The 20,057-nt window shown below is 41.6% G+C and overlaps 2 protein-coding genes across 2 annotated transcripts in view; one reads left to right on the top strand and one right to left on the bottom strand.

Moving 5' to 3' along the window:
- LOC120045955 (metal transporter CNNM4-like) overlaps nt 1–8,855 on the bottom strand; it is a 32,213-nt gene extending 23,358 nt beyond the window's left edge. The window contains exons 1-4 of the mRNA XM_038990879.1: nt 8,746–8,855; nt 4,316–4,772; nt 4,110–4,212; nt 2,982–3,980 (exon numbers count right to left, since the gene is read on the bottom strand). Of these exons, the coding sequence (XP_038846807.1) occupies nt 2,982–3,980; nt 4,110–4,212; nt 4,316–4,772; nt 8,746–8,855 (1,669 nt within the window). The remainder of the gene's footprint in view (nt 1–2,981; nt 3,981–4,109; nt 4,213–4,315; nt 4,773–8,745) is intronic.
- A 1,602-nt stretch (nt 8,856–10,457) lies between these two features.
- Nucleotides 10,458–20,057, top strand: part of hpse2 (heparanase 2) — a 109,186-nt gene continuing 99,586 nt past the window's right edge. The window contains exons 1-3 of the mRNA XM_038990880.1: nt 10,458–10,723; nt 13,576–13,730; nt 14,035–14,196. Coding sequence (XP_038846808.1) covers nt 10,458–10,723; nt 13,576–13,730; nt 14,035–14,196 — 583 coding nt within the window. The remainder of the gene's footprint in view (nt 10,724–13,575; nt 13,731–14,034; nt 14,197–20,057) is intronic.

Raw genomic sequence — 20,057 nt, forward strand, 5'->3', positions numbered from 1 at the left:
TCCTGAAACAGCCTCCATCACAGCTGCAGAGAGAGGGGAGGAGATGAAGAGAGAAGGAAAGGAGAGGAAGAGGTAAAGGTTGGAACTGAATTTTTTATGGTGCCACAGCCAGGTTACCAATAGCTCACACACACACACACACACGTACACGTACGCACACACACACACGCGCGCGCGCGCGCACACACACACACACACACACACACACACACACACACACACACACACACACACACTTCCTGACCGCTACACACTTCTGCCTCTCCCCAGTGATGGCCTGCTGACATGAGGATTAGAAGTGAAGGTCAGAATCAGCAGGGTTCTCTCGTTACTCTCATCCTCTCCCCTCACATGAATATGTAACTTAACATTTGATAGTCAGTTAGCTCCTATAAAATGTCATGATTCTGCAGGACCAACTGCTTTGAATGGTTCTATTGTTCAATCAAAACTTGTGTCTGTTTTTTGAGGGGTATGAGAAAAATAACAATATACAGTAACTAACAATATATTTGAACAATATATGCTCTCCTCAGACATTCCTACCGACAAAAGGACATCCCTGTCAGTGAACTGATTCTCTGGCAACCACAGCATGGTTCCACCAGAAGGGGCAACCCAGATATCATGTATGTGGACCAGTTTAAATGTGACACCGGACTGAGGGAGGAGGAGGAGACTGCGTCTGCGATGGAAGCCTAGCTTTTCCTCCTGGCGCCTCTAGACAACCAGATGATGATGAATGTGAGTTGAAAATGTGAATGTTACTTTTAATCACACCACAAAACAAATGTTGATTGAATAAGGCCCTCCCATCCAACTCATTTGTCCCAAGTCATCCTTCTCATCATTAAACCCTTCATTCTGAATAAATCAGATTACAATCTCTGAGCTCTCATGGACAAACCAACCCTAACAATCTGAACAGCATCTGAGTGAAGCCCTAGTCCTTTTACATAAGCTCTCATCCTAGTGGACACTGCCGCCTCTGTCCCAAAGCCTCCAGTTTGATTCCTGCCAACAGTCAGAGCACATCAAATCTATTCTACTTCTGTGTATTATGCAACACACACGAGAAACATTATGTCTGTTCATTTCACCCACTCAAAAATCAACTTTTACTTTTTACTTTTGTATAGCTCCTAACGAAGTACTGAGTGTACACCCACACAAACACAGTTTTGTATTGCTATTCTTGTGGGACCAAATAATTTATTCCCATCCAAAATCCTATTTTCCCTAACCTTTTTTATTTTACCTTTATTTAACTTGGCAAGTCAGTTGAGAACAAAATCTTATTTTCAATGACGGCCTAGGAACAGTGGGTTAACTGCCTTGTTCAGGAGCAGAACGACAGATCTTCACCTTCTCAGCTCGGGGATTCGATCTTGCAACCTTTCAGGTTACTAGTCCAACGCTCTAACCACTAGGCTACCTGCCGCTACCTTCCGCCAACCTTAACCCCAAACCCCTGACCCTAAAACTATACCTAACCCTAAACCTAACCATAACCCCTAACCCTAATTGTAACCATAACCCTAATTGTAACCCTAACCCTTACCCCTAAGCCTGAAATAGTATTTTTCCTCGAGGGGGCCGGCAAAATGTCCCCACTTGTCTGAATTTTCCTTGTTTTACTATCCTTGTGAGAACTTCTGGTACTCACAAGGATAGTAAAGACACACACACACACACACACACACACACACACACACACACACACACACACACACACACACACACACACACACACACACACACACACACACACACACACACACACACACACACACACACACACACACACACACACACACACACACCTAGCCTCCTGGCTGACGGCTGAATGGTTTATACTCTGGTTGTCATGGGAATCAGAAAAGCCTCCAGCTCCCTTTGACATTCTTACATGGATGGAAACACAAAGGACCGTTTACTGTCAATTTGTCACTTCTCTTCAGACTGCAGCACTTCATTCCTGTTCTACTGTGGGATGTACCGCTTCACTGGGCTCTTTCAACTCAATGCCATTCTATGAATTCCTGAGACGGGTAATAAACACAGGTTATCCAAAGCAATTACCATAAGTAAAACAGGAAATTTGTATCATAATAATTGGCATAATCATTGCATAATCCAGAACCAAATCAGCTAAAGCAATCACAAGACTATAATTTGCATAATCTGTAAAACATATAGATAACCTTGCTACTCTCTCTAAGCTGTCCCAGTTCATTCCTGGGTAGCTTCAAGGAAGTTGTTGGTTTTATGGATTATAGATATGGCTTAAAACTCTTCCCTGACATACAGTAGCCCAACATTTCCCAAACTTGGGCCTGGGGACCCCAAGAGGTGCACATTTTGTTTTTTGCCCTAACACTACACAGCTGATTCAAATCAGCAACTCATCATCAAGCTCTGATTATCTGAATCAGCTGTGCTAGGGCAAAACACATGTGTATACCCCTTGGGGTCCCCAGGACTGAGTTTAGAAAACCTTGCAGTAGCCTATACATATTACCTCCACTTGAACCTGCTGAGCCCTTATCATCTTATATGACGGACTCTTCAAAGCATCACTGGATTTAAATACACCCTGGATTCTCTGCTTTTCAGGAAGAGGGAAGTGGTGTGATGGAATGTGTAGGGGGTAACTTGAACACTTTCATGGCACTTAGCTACAGTATACACAACTTCTTGTCAAACGAGCACAGCACCTGCTGAACAATATAATATTTATTTTATCATAGATCATGTGCAACATGGTAGAGGTTCCTGAATTGCAGTAATCATGTGATTTGAACTTGTGAGCTCATTGGTTCATGTGCTCTGATGGTTGCAGGTATAACTCTGGAGAATGTACCTCCACCTGTTTCCAAAAATGGTGGTACATTTCCTATAATATTTAACTCTTTATATGCTACCTAATTCTGCATTTTAAAAAATCCATCTCTACAACAGTGTATACCTAACTCTATTACCTCTCTTGAACTCCTCCAGCATCACATCCAGTTTGGTGTCGCTGAACACACAGTGCATGGGGTGTTTGTAGAACTGGGTGATGGTCTTCAGCGGGGTGCAGTCATCCGGGTCCACGAACGCCAGGTCTTTGACGAACAGGATATCAACGATGTTGGACCTGTCGTTCTCATAGACCGGGATCCGGGTGAACCCGCTCTGCATGACGTCAGACATAGTACAGAAGTCTAGAACAGCATCCGAGGAGAGCATGTAACAGTCCGCCAGAGGGGTGTGAACTTCTTCTACGTTCTTGGTGCGCAACTCCAGAGCGCCCTGGATGATGTTGAGTTCTTCTTTGACCAGATCGTGGTAGGGGTCTGTGACGCGCAGCATGGCAACCAGTTTCTCTCTGGTGTAGAAATTACTGATCTCCTGGTGGAGCATGATGTCTAGGAGTTTGGAGACGGGGTAGGAGATGGGGAAGGAGACCAGCATTAGAAGCCGGGTGGCCCAGATGGTTTTGGAGGCGATGGCGAGGCTGTGTCTGGACGCCACAGAGTGAGGCAGGATCTCTCCTATAAAGAATATACCGAAAGTGCAGGTAGCAAGGGAGGTGGGAGTCATTCCTATAATCTGGCACATCCACACTACGAAACAGGTGTTGGTCAGCACATTGCCCAGCACCACAGTACACAGGATGTAGTTGCCATGTTTACGCACAGATTCGATCTTGTGCGCATATTTTTGTTCCTTCTCGGTGCCGCTGTTTTGGAGGACCCGGAGCTCAACGGGATCCAGGGCGAGCATGCTGATGTTCAGCCCGCTGCAGAGCGCAGAGAGCCCCAGTAGCACCACCGACACCCCCAACTGGAGCCACACGTCCGCTTGCGGGGGTCGCTCCACCACGGCTAGCCAGAAGTCTCTGGTGGTGAAATGTTCCCACTTCACCCCATCAAACGCGCAAATGGAGTAGTATTTTATCCGCTCATCTTTGCGCAGGTCTTTGGCGAGCAGCTCCACTATGGAATCAGAATCAAATAACACAAAGGTCCTCATCAGACAAAATAAAAACGCACAATAACACAAGACACATTTTTTTTAACATTCGACGATTCAACAACGATTAAAACATGTAACTATAAACGGACCTAGAACGGAGTTGTGGCTGGATGCAGACCTGAAGGAACCCAGGAGTTCGATGTCAGAACTCCGCGCATGCTCGTCCACGCACGGGTTCCGTTTGGAATGGACCTAAACACAAATTAACATTTTAACACGATATTTACGCAATTTAATTAAACATATGTCATATATAGCGTTATGGGTAAATGGTCAACGCACTAAATAAACTGACCATGCTCTCCCCCTCTCCTCTCTCTCGCTCTCCTCCTGGCTCCTCTATGAAGGCGATCCATGGTGCGGCAGCTGCACCCTCTGGTCTCCCGCTCCCAGAGCGGTTCTGGGCTCTCTGTGTAACCGGGGATGCTGCGTAGTAAACCCGCAGCATGAACCGCGTCCCCTCGGTCGCCTGGAGCAGCCCGTCTTGCACAGACAGTTCACCGGCTTTAGTGTTCTCTGGGCGGACACCAAGCAATCCCTTCGCCGGAGCTGGGAGAAAGAATACGATGATGAGAAGGATAGAGAAGTTAAATAACAGCAGGCTGCAGGAATGAAGTGCGGTGCGGTTTGTTGAGGATGAAGCTGCTGCAGCATCAGCAGCCATCATGCTGAATGAGCTGCAGAGGGACGTCTGCGATGGTTGGGTCACGTGGTTAGGGTTTTTACGCTGGCTCTTGGAATCGGCATTACATCTGGAGAGCCACACTTGGAGCAGAGAGAAGAGAGGGGGCCGAGAGAGAAGGGGCATGTGTGCAGCACAATGACGTAATGTCATGTTGAGTGCCACTACCGTCTAAAAATAGAAGGCAGGATATGCCCTATCATCAGCCACTTCCCTGCAGGGAGCTCTCTGCAGAGATCACAATCGTTGCCTACTGACAGACTCTTTCATACTGTGTGTGTGTGTGTGTGTGTGTGTGTGTGTGTGTGTGTGTGTGTGTGTGTGTGTGTGTGTGTGTGTTTGTGTGTTTGTGTGTGTGTGTGTTCATTTTGTAGGCCTACTCAAAGGCCTTCATCACAGTTTTTCTCTCTCAAGCTATTTTTTTCACAATCAGCATCATCATAATCATCCTCATCATTGTCACCGTCATAATTATCATCATAATCTTTGTAAACAGCAGCATCGTCATCATCACATTGGGTAAAACTGCAGTCGATTTTTCTAGAACGTGTTATACAGTATTCCACCAGATGGCAGTGCTGACTCCCCTTTTCCATTTCAGCACCAGCTCTGGAGTCGTTTTACTAGAGGCTCTTCAACTAAGCAAGTTGTTCGTTTACCCTCCTAGTGTGAGTAATTTGATTGAATTTCACATGATATGGTCATTAAACGGATTTAAATAGCACAGTAATAAAAGCAGGGTTGCATTTTAAAGCCAATAATAGGTTACTACTACGAGTCAATGTTTTGGGCCTGAGTCAGCAATGATTTATAATTTGCAAATGATTTATAATTAATAGTCTAACAATTATTATTTCTAAATGATTTAGAATTTTCAGGGCCCAATCGCATTTAGGCATACGAACAATTAGCCTACAAACGACAATGTCTTACTTGTAGCGTGTAATTCCATTTAAAATATCATGTTTTTACATTTTGGAATCGGAGCCTACATGTTAATGTAAGCCATAAAACGAGAAATGTAAACAGATAAGACAGTTTAGCAAAGCACACCGTTACATTGGTTTAATAATCAGATACATAAAAAGGACACGATAATACACAGGGACTTACTTGGCTGCTCCTTTGTCTAGTGGTAGGCTGACTTCTCTGCCTCTGCAACTTTCACACATCGTCAATATTCGGAAGAGCGATCGTGAACCCTGTCTTGTAAACCGTGACCCTTTCATCGCCTGTTCAAGACAGTTACAATCCTGGTAGTGGCGTGTCAATAAATAGCCTTATCCACCCTCCTTCGCCCACGCTCTCTCTCTCTACACTTATGCTCCAAATCACATGTATGTGTCTGTCAAGGCAATGTTTTTTAAATAGATTTTATTTTGGAAGTATAATCGAAGTCAGATCCCACTGGACACAGACGTCAATTCAATTTATATTCCACGTTGGTTCAACGTAATTTCGTTGATTTAATTAGAAAATAACAAACCATATAGCCACAAAACTGAAAATAAATAATATTATTGTAGGGTATGTGACTAAATTATATAGGCCTAGTATTATTGATATTTTAAATCATGTTCAACTGATGAAGCTCAATACATTTCAACAAAATATGTTTCCAATGTAATGCATTTGCCATTATTGCTTCACTAACGAAATTGCTGTTACATTTTCGACCCTGTTGATTTGTTGCATTTTCCAATAGGCTACTATAGAGGCCTGTTTTGTTGCGTTATAGTTCAGGGGCCTCGTGTTATAACTTGGGACAAAGATAGAATGTCGTTTTGAAAAAAAGAGAGTTTAAATCGGATTATTATCGTTATAATCCCGAGAAGTTAAAAGCTAACTAATGTGTAGGCTAAATGCAAATCTGGAGAGATTTAGATCAAATATAGAGAGAGACATGTATTTAAACCAGATGTAGGCCTATCTTTAAACGCTATGCCATACATGCTATATCCACCACCCCGTTATATAAAGCCATGTAACCACACCTAAAGGAATCCTAGGAAAAAGCTATGGCTTTGTTTAGCTCCGGAGATAACATGTGTTCGTTGTTCTGCCTTAGAAGTAGACCTATCTGTTGCACGTTGCTCTTTTCTCCCAAGAAAATTACTATTATTCGTTTATATTACACAATTATTTGTCTATTAGGCCATGCTTTTTGTTGTTACTCTTGTCATTATTATTAGTCTATTATAGTAGTATTATAGTTGTGTTCAGTTTGTCTTGCTTTTTCAAAGTTGATACAATAGGTCTACTTTTGTCTTCGATAAATGGAGTCGAAAAGTTATAGTCATAATATTTAACATTTAGTTATTATTTTGTCAAAACCTTCCGAAAGTAGTTACTCAGTCAACGATACCCACACACACTTTCGATAGCTTATGCCACTGGCAAAAATAGCTTAAATTAATACGATAAAAGGTGACATGAGAAAACATTCGACATTACGGAATGTGTTGGACGAAGCAAACGAGTGTTGGCTAGCCTACATTATTTTCTAAGTCGAAAGGAAATTTGATAGTCGGCTAATTTTCTTTGCAATGATTGGAAATAGGATTAAGTCAAGGTTAACTCGAGAAATGCACGCCAATCTGTACTCTTTTGGTGGCGGGTTCCCTAATTTCACTCACAGAGTGCACATGGACAACATTCACGCACAAACATCTTCTATGAATTTTCTATCCTATGAACACAACTTTAATGTTATTGAATTGTGATAATGTGCTAACTTATTTTGTTTTCAACTCCAATTGTTTGATTTGACAATTTAGTAATTTAGCAGACGCTATTATCCAGAGCGAATTCCATCAGCAAATAGGGTTATGTGCCGAGCTCAAATGCACATCGACAGATTTTTCACCTATTCAGCTCGGGCATTCGAACCAGCGACCTTTCAGTTACTGGCCCACTGCTCTTAATAACCACCAGGCTACCTAGTGTAGCCTATAACACAGTTGTACTTATCTAATGTAAAGTATTTATATTATATTTAATTTAGTTGGAATTCCTGGAAATCTTACTTAGCTTTACTTTCCCACCTATCTGAGTATCGAGTATCAGAACAAGGATTTTTTTTAACTAAATGCATTCACAGTCTCCATATCGTTCAAAGAGTGGGCACTAAATTACTGTAATTTTTCTCTTAATGTTCTATTTAACATTTTGGTAACATTTCATAGGGAAAAATCTAACCTTTATGGAAATCACATGCTATGTATCCCCATCAATCCCAAACACTTTACACAATATGTCTTCGACATCTCAAAACGGACATCAAAAGACTCCAAATGACGTCTACAGTATATCTGCCATAGACATGCAGTAAAAGACCGTCATTTGATGAGGGATGTTGGTCCGTTGCCATAGGACCGCTACAGCCGCAGCGGGACATATCAAAGACTCATCTCTTCTCCTGGTGGAGTGAGGGGTCAACCGAAGATCCCACTGTGATATGGAGAGAATTATATAGGAGTTCGAGAATGTTGGAGAGATTAATATATAGAGAGGTATGAGGTTGGGGAGGGTGAAAAGGAGTCAGAGGTTTGCTCCCCGCTATTAGACGTGCATATTATGAATAGATAGACAGTGTTCTGCCTTAGGACCATGAGGGGTGCGTGTCTGATTCTACCTCACATAGCAATGGACAGTTGATAAAGCTTTCTCATGAGAGATGAATAACAATAACTGGCTCGTTTATTTGCAATGCCCTGTCAGCCACAGGCTGTCAGGCATGTCCTGTCCATGTTTGCGTCTTCATATTTCCTTTGTTCCTTTCAGCCAGGCCTCACGCACTTTCCAGAATTAATATCGAGCTTTCCAAGAGTTGTTTGAATGGTTTAACGTTGGAGCGTAAAACATGAAGTTGGTTGCAGCGGTCACTAATTCAAATAGATAATAGAACCTCTAAACATTTTCAAACGTGTATTGATTTTGACTGTAACAGGAGGGATTACACAAATGTTTTGGGATATCTTCCCTATCCCAGTGCATCATGCACTTTCTACACAGTAGATCAAGGGGAGTATATAGTCAGCGACCTCAGACGACCAGAGTTATCAAACAGTAAGGCGGTGTGCTCATGAGGCTGAGACGAGCCAGGCCGAGGTGAGGTGAAGTTGTTGGGATAACCACCATAACAACGACCCATCCCGTCGGTCAATGCCTTTCTCTACTTGCAAGTGGGACCACGCTGTGTGTAGGCCCTCTGATCAAAGAACATCTGGAGAGAGACTTCATATAAAGCTTTTATAGGTATGTTAAATATGTTGGCTGTAGAGTTCTAAATTAGTTTTGAATATGTTTTTGGAAGCGCACCAAGCACCAAAATTGGCAAAGTTCGATGCAGTCACTGGTTAAACTGTAGAAAACATTAGCCTTGTGATCGCAGCTGTTCTTAAATAGCCTAGTTAAATAGGCTACTTTTGCGTAAAATATATTTTACCGCAAAGCCTAACTAGCTATTTACTCTCCTTTTCTTGTAGGCGTACTTATCTAGGACCGTACACCAAGAAATGCCCTGTTCGATAACAGTGTCTAAAAACCGTTCCATTCAAAAGTATAGAAAGAACACCAATAGGCCTCCTCTGATATTTCATTTATTTACGTTGACGTTTACTTGTTTTACTAGCACTCAACGTTTTCGTTTATTGTAGGCTTACTTAAAATGTTCATGTAGCTTAGTTAGGAATGTGCGTTTTTTTGTCTTCTTTGATGGATTGTATTGTGGTTCTTAGTTCCCCAACGAACGAAATATACATTTGTTTAAAAATGCATAATTATGTCTGTATCAAAACCATCTTGACACTGTAGAGATGCATCCAACTTTCATGTATAAGAGATTTGTGTTTCACAGATAATTAGCATATATAAAACGTTCAGCTTTTTAGATGACCCTGCAATTCTAATCTAAGCAACACAAAACTTCGCTATTTCCGAGATACCAAATTCGAGTAGTTCCTTAGCCTAAATATTTCAAGAGTATAGTTTTGAATACACAGTTTTCATAACGCTTGTTTTTAATCATTCCATTGGTTAACATGATTTGTTGGTATTGTTTTGTTCGAGAGTGACAAATACACGACAGTTTCATACACAATTCATTGCATCAGACAAATTGCTTTTCAGATTTACATGAAAATGTATGTTTTGTGGCAGTCACCAGCGTGCGTAATTCTTTTTACATTGTGCATTGGAGACAACTCGCCAAGTGCGTATATTCTATATCTTATTAATACCCTTTGAGTCATGTGTCTATGTAAAAGTATAGCCTCTTATTTATCTAAAGGTTCCCTTTCCTAATTTTACAAGTCATAAAAACAAGAAATAGTCGGACTTGTTGAGCTCTGCAATGCGGACTTGTCCTAGCATATTGATAAATAGATCGCCCTGATCATTGTTTTCTCTCCTACACCTCAGGGGTTAATTAAGTATGAACCCTCATACCTCAGAGAAGAACCATCACTGAGTCCTGAAGAGGGGCGGTGCTGCCTCCTCTCCTCCCCCAGGCTCCTGGCCCTCTCTAGCGGGGAGGCTGGCCCGGGGCGTGCGCTCCCCTCTCCAGCTCCAAAAAACACGGAGGGGCGGGGGGAGACGGACAGACAGAAAGGAGCAGATCTCTTCGCTCAAAGGAATAGGAAGAGTTTATTCAGACTACAAGGTATTGCTACAGCTTCTCTCACGTTCCCTCAAACAGCAGAGCACGCTCTTGTTTTTATGCGCAGTGTTCCATCTGTGGTGCCAAGCCAGGAAGATGCCCAATCCGGCGACATGCCCCTTCCCAGGCTCCCGGCTGTGGCTGGTATCCGTTGCTCTGATGGTGCTGTCGATGATCTCATCTTCTTCGACCTACCAGAGACTTGCACCGGGCGGCGGGGGGAAGAGAACGGGGTTCATGGAGAGGACGCTCATTTTGCTGGACGTCAACACCCGCAGTCCGGTTCAAGTTCTAAATGACAACTTCCTCTCTTTACAGTTGGATCCGTCGATTATAAAGGACGGGTGGCTGGACTTTCTGAGGTAGATTTCTTTCCCACTCTGTCTGCTTTATCGACTTCATAGTCGTCGTTATTCTCATGTTTGGATCAAATGCATTGTTTTTGGTTTATAGGTCTCTGTTGAGCATGATCGGATTTAGTTATCTAGACGAATGGTTCTTTGACAATATTATGATATCGGGAATCATTAAACCATGTCATATAGTCGGTTTATGCCGATTTGTGCATTGCCTTTGTTTAGGTGACATTACATATGGGGTAAAGTAGCCTGTATGGAAATATGGAGTGTCCTAAAGATTGTAGTGTAGGCCTAACTTCATAATTACGTCGTCGAGCTTTACCAATTGGTGTGCATACTAGTAGCCTATTTTCTAATTTCAGTTGAGACACCTTTTGACACATGCTGCGTCATTCTCGTGTGGCATGCATGCATCAGTTTACACAGTATGTAGCCTAATTCATAAACATCTCTTTAACATAGTGGTGTTAATAATACGTCTACATATATAATGCCACTGTCTTAGTCGTGTCAATGTTTCTGTGTTCTACACAATGCTAATATGAAGAGAGAAGGGAACGAGAATGACAGGGAAAGAGGTGATATGAGCTCATAATATATAGTTAATGTTGCATGTTGGGTATGGAAGGGAATCGTTTACATTGGTAGAAGTATGCCTACATGGCGCACACGAGGCTCTTTGAAGAATTTCCGTAAACAGAGGTTTCTTATTTCCAGTGAAACATCCACTGTTATTGTTTGGGAGGAGAGAAAGGGGGTCGTGGCATTTTACAACTTCTATAGAGTATCAGGGTTTACTACTCGATATCGACATGTTTGTAATAATGAAAAACAGTCGGAATGGCTACTCAAATATTATTGGAGCAACAGCATGTATCGCCCTGGAAGTAAACAATTTCAGCTTCCAATCAGCTTCGGCTTTGTGCAAAGTTCCCAGATGTAACTTTTACCAGTCAATGGAGAACTTTGTGGTCAGGATTTTAGCAAAAATGTAATTCTGGGTTAACTAGATGAAAAGTGTTATTCCCACATGAACGCGTTCAATCATATGGATCTATATCAATTCAGTTGTTGCTGGATATTCAACCATCAGCAAGTAAATGTTGTCTGCATCAATTTTGTGATAATAACAATAATAATAATAATGATACTAATCATCACAATAATATAATAATATACCTAATGTTCATAATGTTCATAATAACAATAACACACTATGTGATCAAACAATGAACCTTTTAACAATATTGACAAGTTTTTTGCTTTACTTTGGTTCATACTTTTCACTAACTTCCTATATGTAGGTAGGCTATTCACTCACAATTTCAATGCTAATTTTCTGCAATGTTTTTCCAATATTTATTTTCTTAAACTGTACTGGTCAAGTTCATATAAACCGTTATTTGAATAAACATTTAAACCATGCCTACTGTAAACTTTGCTGATCGTCAGATCTGATAACCCAGCGCTCAAGCACACTAAGGCCATACTATAGGATAAATTCGTTTTTGTGGTAGGTCGGTGGATTTTAGAGACATAAATAGGCAATTATTATAATACAAAGCTAGGCGATTTAACTACTACAATAGTCTATAATTGTCATAAAAATTGCACTTTATTCAAGTCTGCAAGAATCGGTTGAAATTATCACAACATGGCCTATATTCTGCCTACAAAAACAGCACAATATGGTAAGTGCTAATCCCATAACATATAATTGAACACAACATTATAAAGCTACAGTGCAATTTCCAGTAATTTCAATTAATGGGAAATATTCTCTTAATTTTGAAGAACGTGACTTATAAATAGGCCTACTACAAAACTGTCCTTTTGCTCCATGTTTTTGATCAAAGGAGACTTTAGAAACAATTATTGACTAGCTTCAAATCAACGTTTAAAAAGTAGGCTAATGTTGCTCTCATGGAATGCCATTCCTTTACTACAGAAAGCATGTGCTATTGGCATGTGATGTATTAGTTTGCTCCATTGTTTTGTTGGTGGTCCACTCTTGACGATATGCACAAATTACAGTGTGGCTTTGGTTGAAAAGTATAATATTTCTGTTGTTTATTCTGTGTCCAGTCTGGTAACACAACAGTAGAGTGGAATACTTAACCCAAAACTATTTTTCTAATCCAGAGCTGTGGGAGATATTATTGCTAGCTGGCTAACAGCGGCACTGAGAGGGTCATAAAAGTCCTGTTGTAATGGAAAAGCTGTCATGTCCCATAAGACCATCATGTAAATACTAGTAGGGTTCACTAGCTTTTCTCTCAAGTGAAACCAATAAGTGAGAGTGATAGTAAAAAGTGTTTTGAAAGCCCAGTCTGGAAAGCTTTGACAGTAATCTGCTAACACTGTAGTGTGAAACATGTTTTTATTATTCTGGGCGTACTAGTCTCACCATCATAAAATGTTTCCCTGTGACATCTAAAAAAACACTAAAACCTACTCTCTGTATGAATTAAATTGGCTCCATGTCTAGTTTTCTTTTGTTGAATCTGAATGCACAGGGCTATCAAGAAATATCACATTTAAATAAAGCTGTCATTGCTTTATTACTTGAGTTTTTTTGTCTTGTGAAAGTAGTGCTCAGCCTCTGTTGAGTAGCCTATGTCACCAGTGCTGGATATTGCAATGACATACCCACTACAGGAATTATTTTAACGTCAATCATTTCTTCTCAGAGTTGTGTATGTACGTACATAATCTGAAATCAATGATAGTCATGTTGGGTTTTTCATGCAGCATGTTTTGACACAGAGCCTAATTGATAAAAAAATATTGTTTAATAAATATTTCAGATGTATTTGTGCACCGTATTCTTATCAGATCTCTGTCTCCATGTATAGTTCCAAGCGTTTGGTAACCCTAGCCCGAGGTCTGTCCCCAGCCTATCTGAGGTTCGGAGGAAAGAGAACTGACTTCCTCCAGTTCCACAACTTGAAGAACCTTGCCAAGTTCAGAGGCCCCGGCCCAGATTACTACCTAAAAAACTATGAAGATGGTGAGTTAGACATTATGGATTTGATTATTCATTTACACAGATGTTAAACACACATTTTGTATATTTGTTTATGGTGTTGTTTTCCCAATTTGATTATAAAATGTATTGAGATGTTTAAATGTACTTTAGGTACAGTTGAAATCGTCTACGTCCATGTTCATTAGTAGGCCTAAAGTCTTATTCTGTAGCATTCAATTTGAATTTAAACAAGCTTTATTAGCATGAAAGGAACAATCCAATATTGCCAGAAGTGGTACGCAATGAAACTACATGACCCGTTGTTGGTCTCTGTGTCAACGCTCAGACATAGTACGTAGTGACATCGCCCTGGACAAGCAGAGGGGCTGTAAGCTGGCCAACCACCCTGACATGATGCTGGAGCTGCAAAGAGAGAAGGCAGCTCAGATGCAGCTAGTCCTCCTCAAAGAACAGCTCTCCAACCTCTACAGCAACATCACAATAACAGGTAGGAGATCACACACACACACACACACACACACACACACACACACACACACACACACACACACACACACACACACACACACACACACACACACACACACACACACACACACACACACACACACACACACACACACAAAAACTCTCTGTTTGGTTACTCAATCTTGCCAGAGCACAGCGATGTAAATCATCACCCCTCAGATTTACTAATGTCATTTGTAGAGAAGGGATGGACGAATGGAGGGATGAAGGGATGGAAGGATGAATGTAGAGGAAGCGAGGAGGCAGAGAGTACTGGCATTTCTGAATGAAAGGTTCAACTGAACCTGACTGTGGAGGGGCAGCTGGACTGTGTGTGTATGTTTGTGTGTGTGACTTGCTGAGTCCCAGTGACTATCCCTGACTTCCCAGGGTGGTAACTGAGAACCGTAAGGGTTTAGTTAGCAGTAGGCTGTGTCAGGATGTCTTTATGTTACAGTATTTTGCTTGGTATTTATTAGAAATGATGTGGTAGCAATTAATACTTTGTAGTACTTAAATACCAGTTGTGGTACCAAATGGCATGTAATGATATGATGTAATGATAATGTAATGATGGTTAATTTAAAACATATAGATGCTGTTGTAATAGTTTGGTCATTGTTCTGTAATTACAATTTTACTGCTATAATTTCCAGTAAAATACAGAGTAAACAGCAGTCTATCAAAACAAACCGTAACCCCAGAGTTTCTAACTTTTAAAATGTGTGGATCATATCAACTTACAAAGTTGAAGAGAGGAGAGATGAGGATGGAATTTCAGTCATCGGAGCTACAATGGCAACTACAGCTGCTTGTGATTTATTAGAAGAACAAAATTACTGTGTTTGTGTATGTGTATGTGTGTGTGTGTGTGTGTGTGTGTGTGTGTGTGTGTGTGTGTGTGTGTGTGTGTGTGTGTGTGTGTGTGTGTGTGTGTGTGTGTGTGTGTGTGTGTGTGTGTGTGTGTGTGTGTGTGTGTGTAAAACCTCCCATGTTAGAAATGCCTGTTCTAGATCTGTCTTGAGCAACACACACTGCAACTTAGGAGATATTCATATGAAGAAATAACATGAACACTGAGGGATTATTCCCCAAATATTTATGCCTACAGAACTGATGCCATGACAGATCATTCCACCAGCTTCACTCAAGACTTCAGTGATATTAATGTGTATCTAATAAAACTTCATATTATCCCAAGGGAATCTGCTAGAATTTGTCTTTTGTCGAATACATTGTTCATTAATGCACAGTGGTGTTGCATTATTCCGTTGTTAATGTACTGTAGTATATAAGGTATTTCAGACACATTTGTACATTGATAGATTTTCATTGACGGGGTTACTGTGTGTGTGTGTGTGTGTGTGTGTGTGTGTGTGTGTGTGTGTGTGTGTGTGTCTGTGTGAACTGTATGTAAGTCTGCGTATCATCAGCTGTGTGATTTCAACGGGGCTCTGGTGCACTAGTCAAAACATGGCCTGACTGCGCCTATCTTCAAGCACTGAAGAGACACATTGAGGAGAACCATTTGTTCATGTTTAGGTGCAGAGGAGTTTCAGTTCACAAGTTCAGGAGTCACACTGTGTATCACCCTGTACTTTCTCTGTTGTAGTCTGGTATCTTATCATGAGATAGTTCTACGATATGGACTATCAATATATTCTGGTGCACGTCCACCTCAAGGCTTCGAAGTTGTCTTTGCTCCCCTGTCACCCTACACTTAGTCTGGGGAGGGATTAGGTCCCAGGGTTTTTCTTTGTTATGGGGTCCTGGGACCCTTGTTAAAGTCAATGGCATGAACTTTACTCAGTACCAGGACATTTAAGCCAAAAGCTGGATGCCTCTGCCAGGAGTTTGAAACTTGGCCGCAAGTGTATCTTCCAGCAAGACAATAAACCCAAGCACACATAAAAATCCACAAATAAATATTTAATTGACCACAAAATCAAAAGTTTGCAATGGCCATCTCAGTGTCCGGAGTTGAACCCCATTGAAAACCTTAAGCCGTCCATAAGCGCAGATGAAGGATATCAAGGATCTGGAAAGACTCTTTATGGAGGCATGGTCTAATCCCTCCCAATGTGTTCTCCAATCTCATAAAACAGTTTAGAAAAAGGCCCAGTGTCGTTATCCTCACAAGGGGAGGGTGCTGGAGTATAAAAATAAATCAAATAAGTATATTACCCCCTTTTTCGTGATATCCAATTACGATCTTGTCTCATTGCTGCAACTCCCCAACAAAGGTTGAGTCATGTGTCCTCCGAAACATGACCCACCTAACCACTTTTCTTAACACCCACCTGCTTAACCTGGAAGCCAGCTGCACCAATGTGTCAGAGGAAACACAGTTCAACTGACGACGAAGTCAGCCTGCAGGCGCCCAGCCCACCACAAGGACTCGCTAGAGCGCGATCAGCCATGTAAAGCCCCCCTTGCCAAACCCTCCCCTAACCTGGACGGTTCTGGGCCAATTGTGCGCTTCCCTATGAACCCGGGTCTGTAGTGATATCTCAAGCACTGCGATGCAGGTTTTTTTGCTCATCTTTATTAAGGGATCCAATAATTCTGGACCCCACTATATATCTATGTTAAAGAAGTCCTCCTCTTCTGTCTAGCCTGTGTGTGCTGAGATGTGGCTGACAGTACATTATGATTGTTGGAGAATGCTGTTTAAAGGTCAAGTGCAGTCAAAAACGTGTTTTTCCCTGTGTTTATATATTTCCACACTATGAGGTTGGAATAATACTGTGTAATTGTGCAAATTATCATAATGCCCTTTTAATGTAAGAGCTGTTTGAAAAGACCCCCTGATATTTCAACCTGTTTTGGTAGGATGGAGTTTTGGCCTTCCAAACCTCTCTGCCAATAACAGCTAATTTTCAGTTTTCCCCTCAGTCAGTCCTATCAAAGTTCTTGCTTGAGAAATTGCTCTTGCTAAGAAGATATTTTTGTTTTGACCATTGTAATTGAAAACAATCACAGTAAGGTACTTAATTGTTACCCAGAAATGATTTGATATTGAGATAAAAACGTCTGCATTGGACCTTTAAGTGGGGCGGCAGGTAGCCTAGTGGTTAGAGCATTGGACTTGTAACCGAAAGGTTGCAAAATCAAATCCCTGAGCTGACAAGGTAAAAATCTGTCGTTCTGCCCCTGAACAAGGCAGTTAACCCACTGTTCCTAGGCCGCCATTAAAAATAAGAATTTGTTCTTAATTGGCTTGCCTAGTTAAATAAAGGTTAAAAAAAGTGAGACCTGTAGTGTTCGAAGTTAATTACTGTATATATGAATGGACAAAGCCATTGATCACGTGACACCATTCATGCCTATGTGAAGACTTGATAGGGCATTTGAAGCCCAGGAAGTTGGTTAGATTGACACCGGTGAGTCAATCAAATTACGCATCTGCCTATGTACTTTTGCATCTGTGGTGAAAGGTGGCAGAGCTAGAGCGGTGTTTGTCAGACTATGAGACATTCCAAAAATTGTTCTTCTCACAAAAACGTCTGAACGGTTTGACCTCTCTATGAAAAGGGGCGATTCTCATGAGCACGGTGGTGCTCTCTGTTTTGCTCTACGGCCCCCACAAGTGTCACGGGCAGTGGCGGTTGTAGCTTGTATGGTTCCCTGGGCGAACACCCCCTTTAACACAAATAAATAATTATAACATTTAAAACTATATAAATATAAAAATATATGCTATATAATAATAAAAATATATATAAGAAGTAACAAAGACCAAATAGAAACAAATTTGTGTTGATTTTGCACTCGAGCATCAATGCATTACTCATCCCCCAACAATGTCAACCAAGAATCAAGACTAAACCAATTCACCTTGGTGGTGTGCAGTCTGGTTTAATATTATTCTTAACGATTTCGCACAAACCAGAAAAAAATGCAACAATATGTCTGCTGAAACTATATTTTCACAGTATTATGAATGAATTGTGGTTTATTTGGTAGCATTTCATAGTATGACTGATTTTACTAATTGCATTAGTACTGTACAAAGTTAGAATTGCGCTATTTGATAGATTCTCTGCTCCCCCTACCTCGGGCTGCCAGTGGGGAGACCTCAGGTCAACCTACCCCCGCCCCCTCCCCATCTCGTACTTCTGAGTGGGAGACCTTCCCAGGCAGTAGCCTGCCTAGCTCACAAACTAGAATCAGGGCGCCCACTCCGACAAGGTTAATTGACCCACAGTCCCACACGGTGACATGATATCATTGTCGTGACGTGCAAATTACTAATAGAAAACTGATCGCGCAAATGTCATCATTCCACATTTTTTTTGTGCGGGTGCCCTGTGCTGCCCCCGGCAAAATGCCGCCCCAGGCGGCTGCCTATGTCGCCTATACCTAAATCCGCCATTGGTCACGGGACTCGTTGTGAAAGTAACTAGTACCAGTTTTAAAAAATGAATGGAAGTATGGAGGTAGTTTTGTGTAGTTTTGTGCCTACCCCAAAAAGGGGGTTACATATGTGTAAAAAAAAAACTACAAATATTTCCTGAGCTTTCTTATATCTCCTAGATATAGGACAGACACTTCAAAACCTTATTTCTTATGATTTATTGTTCCACTCTTTTTTGCCATTTTGAATGTGTTATTTAATGCATTTCTTCTGGGCTATAGTAGTAAAGGCCAAATTCGATATTTTATCAAATAATTGTTTTATATATATATATTTTTATACTTAAAGTGGTCCTAAAATTCACAATTAAATATCTAAATGGTCCATCATATGACCATCTTAAAACAATTCCATATGTCAGCTTAGAACCCTCATGGTTAGCCTGTCAATATAGTGTTTTATTGGAGAGGGTAACAGGGGAGGTGTTTAAACAAGGTCTGGTAATAATCAGCCTAACCCTTAAGTGTGTGTGTGTGTGTGTGTGTGTGTGTGTGTGTGTGTGTGTGTGTGTGTGTGTGTGTGTGTGTGTGTGTGTGTGTGTGTGTGTGTGTGTGTGTGTGTGTGTAGGCAGGTGGCGGACTTAAAGTCCCTTTAACAGCCCCTCTCCATCCTTTTCCACTCTACAGTCTGACCTCTTACCTAGGCTTGTTAGAGCTATCAGTAATGGCACTGCACACGCACACACACACACACACACACACACACACACACACACACACACACACACACACACACACACACACACACACACACACACACACACACACACACACACACACACAGCCCCCTGCGCTGTGAAAACATACCAGCTCAGACAAGACGAGGTCAAGGTCAACCCTCATCTCCCCCTTACTCCGCCCTGGTCTGCCCCTTAGTTTCTCCTGGCAGTAAACCAAGACCCAACTGCCTCAGACAGAACAGACCCTCTCATCTCACCCCTAACCTCCTGTCTCATCCTTCCCCCTTGAAGCTCATCCCCCTACTCTCAGCCACTTTTATGTCCCAGCTTTCTTTCAATTTTTATCTTTACCTCAGTTAGTCTCTGTCCTTCACTCATCTCTCTCTCTCTCTCTCTCTCTCTCTCTCTCTCTCTCTCTCTCTCTCTCTCTCTCTCTCTCTCTCTCTCTCTCTCTCTCTCTCTCTCTCTCTCTTTCTCTCTAGTAAAATAAATAAAACATGCTGTGCCACGTACACCGGAGAGGTGCAGTGAAATATGTTGTCTTGCAGGGTCAGCCATAGTAGTACAGCGCCCCTGGAGCAAATGTGGGTTAAGTGCCTTTGACAAGGGAAAATCTTCACCTTGTCAACTCAGGTATTCAAACCAGCAACATTTTGCTTACTTGTCCAACGCTCTAACCACTAGGCTAGTGGGGCTGTCACCCCAAAAAAAGACCATGATCCTGCATGCATAACATCCCCTAAGT

The sequence above is a fragment of the Salvelinus namaycush genome, chromosome 4 (genome assembly GCF_016432855.1).
Source record: "Salvelinus namaycush isolate Seneca chromosome 4, SaNama_1.0, whole genome shotgun sequence".
Lineage (NCBI taxonomy): Eukaryota > Metazoa > Chordata > Actinopteri > Salmoniformes > Salmonidae > Salvelinus > Salvelinus namaycush.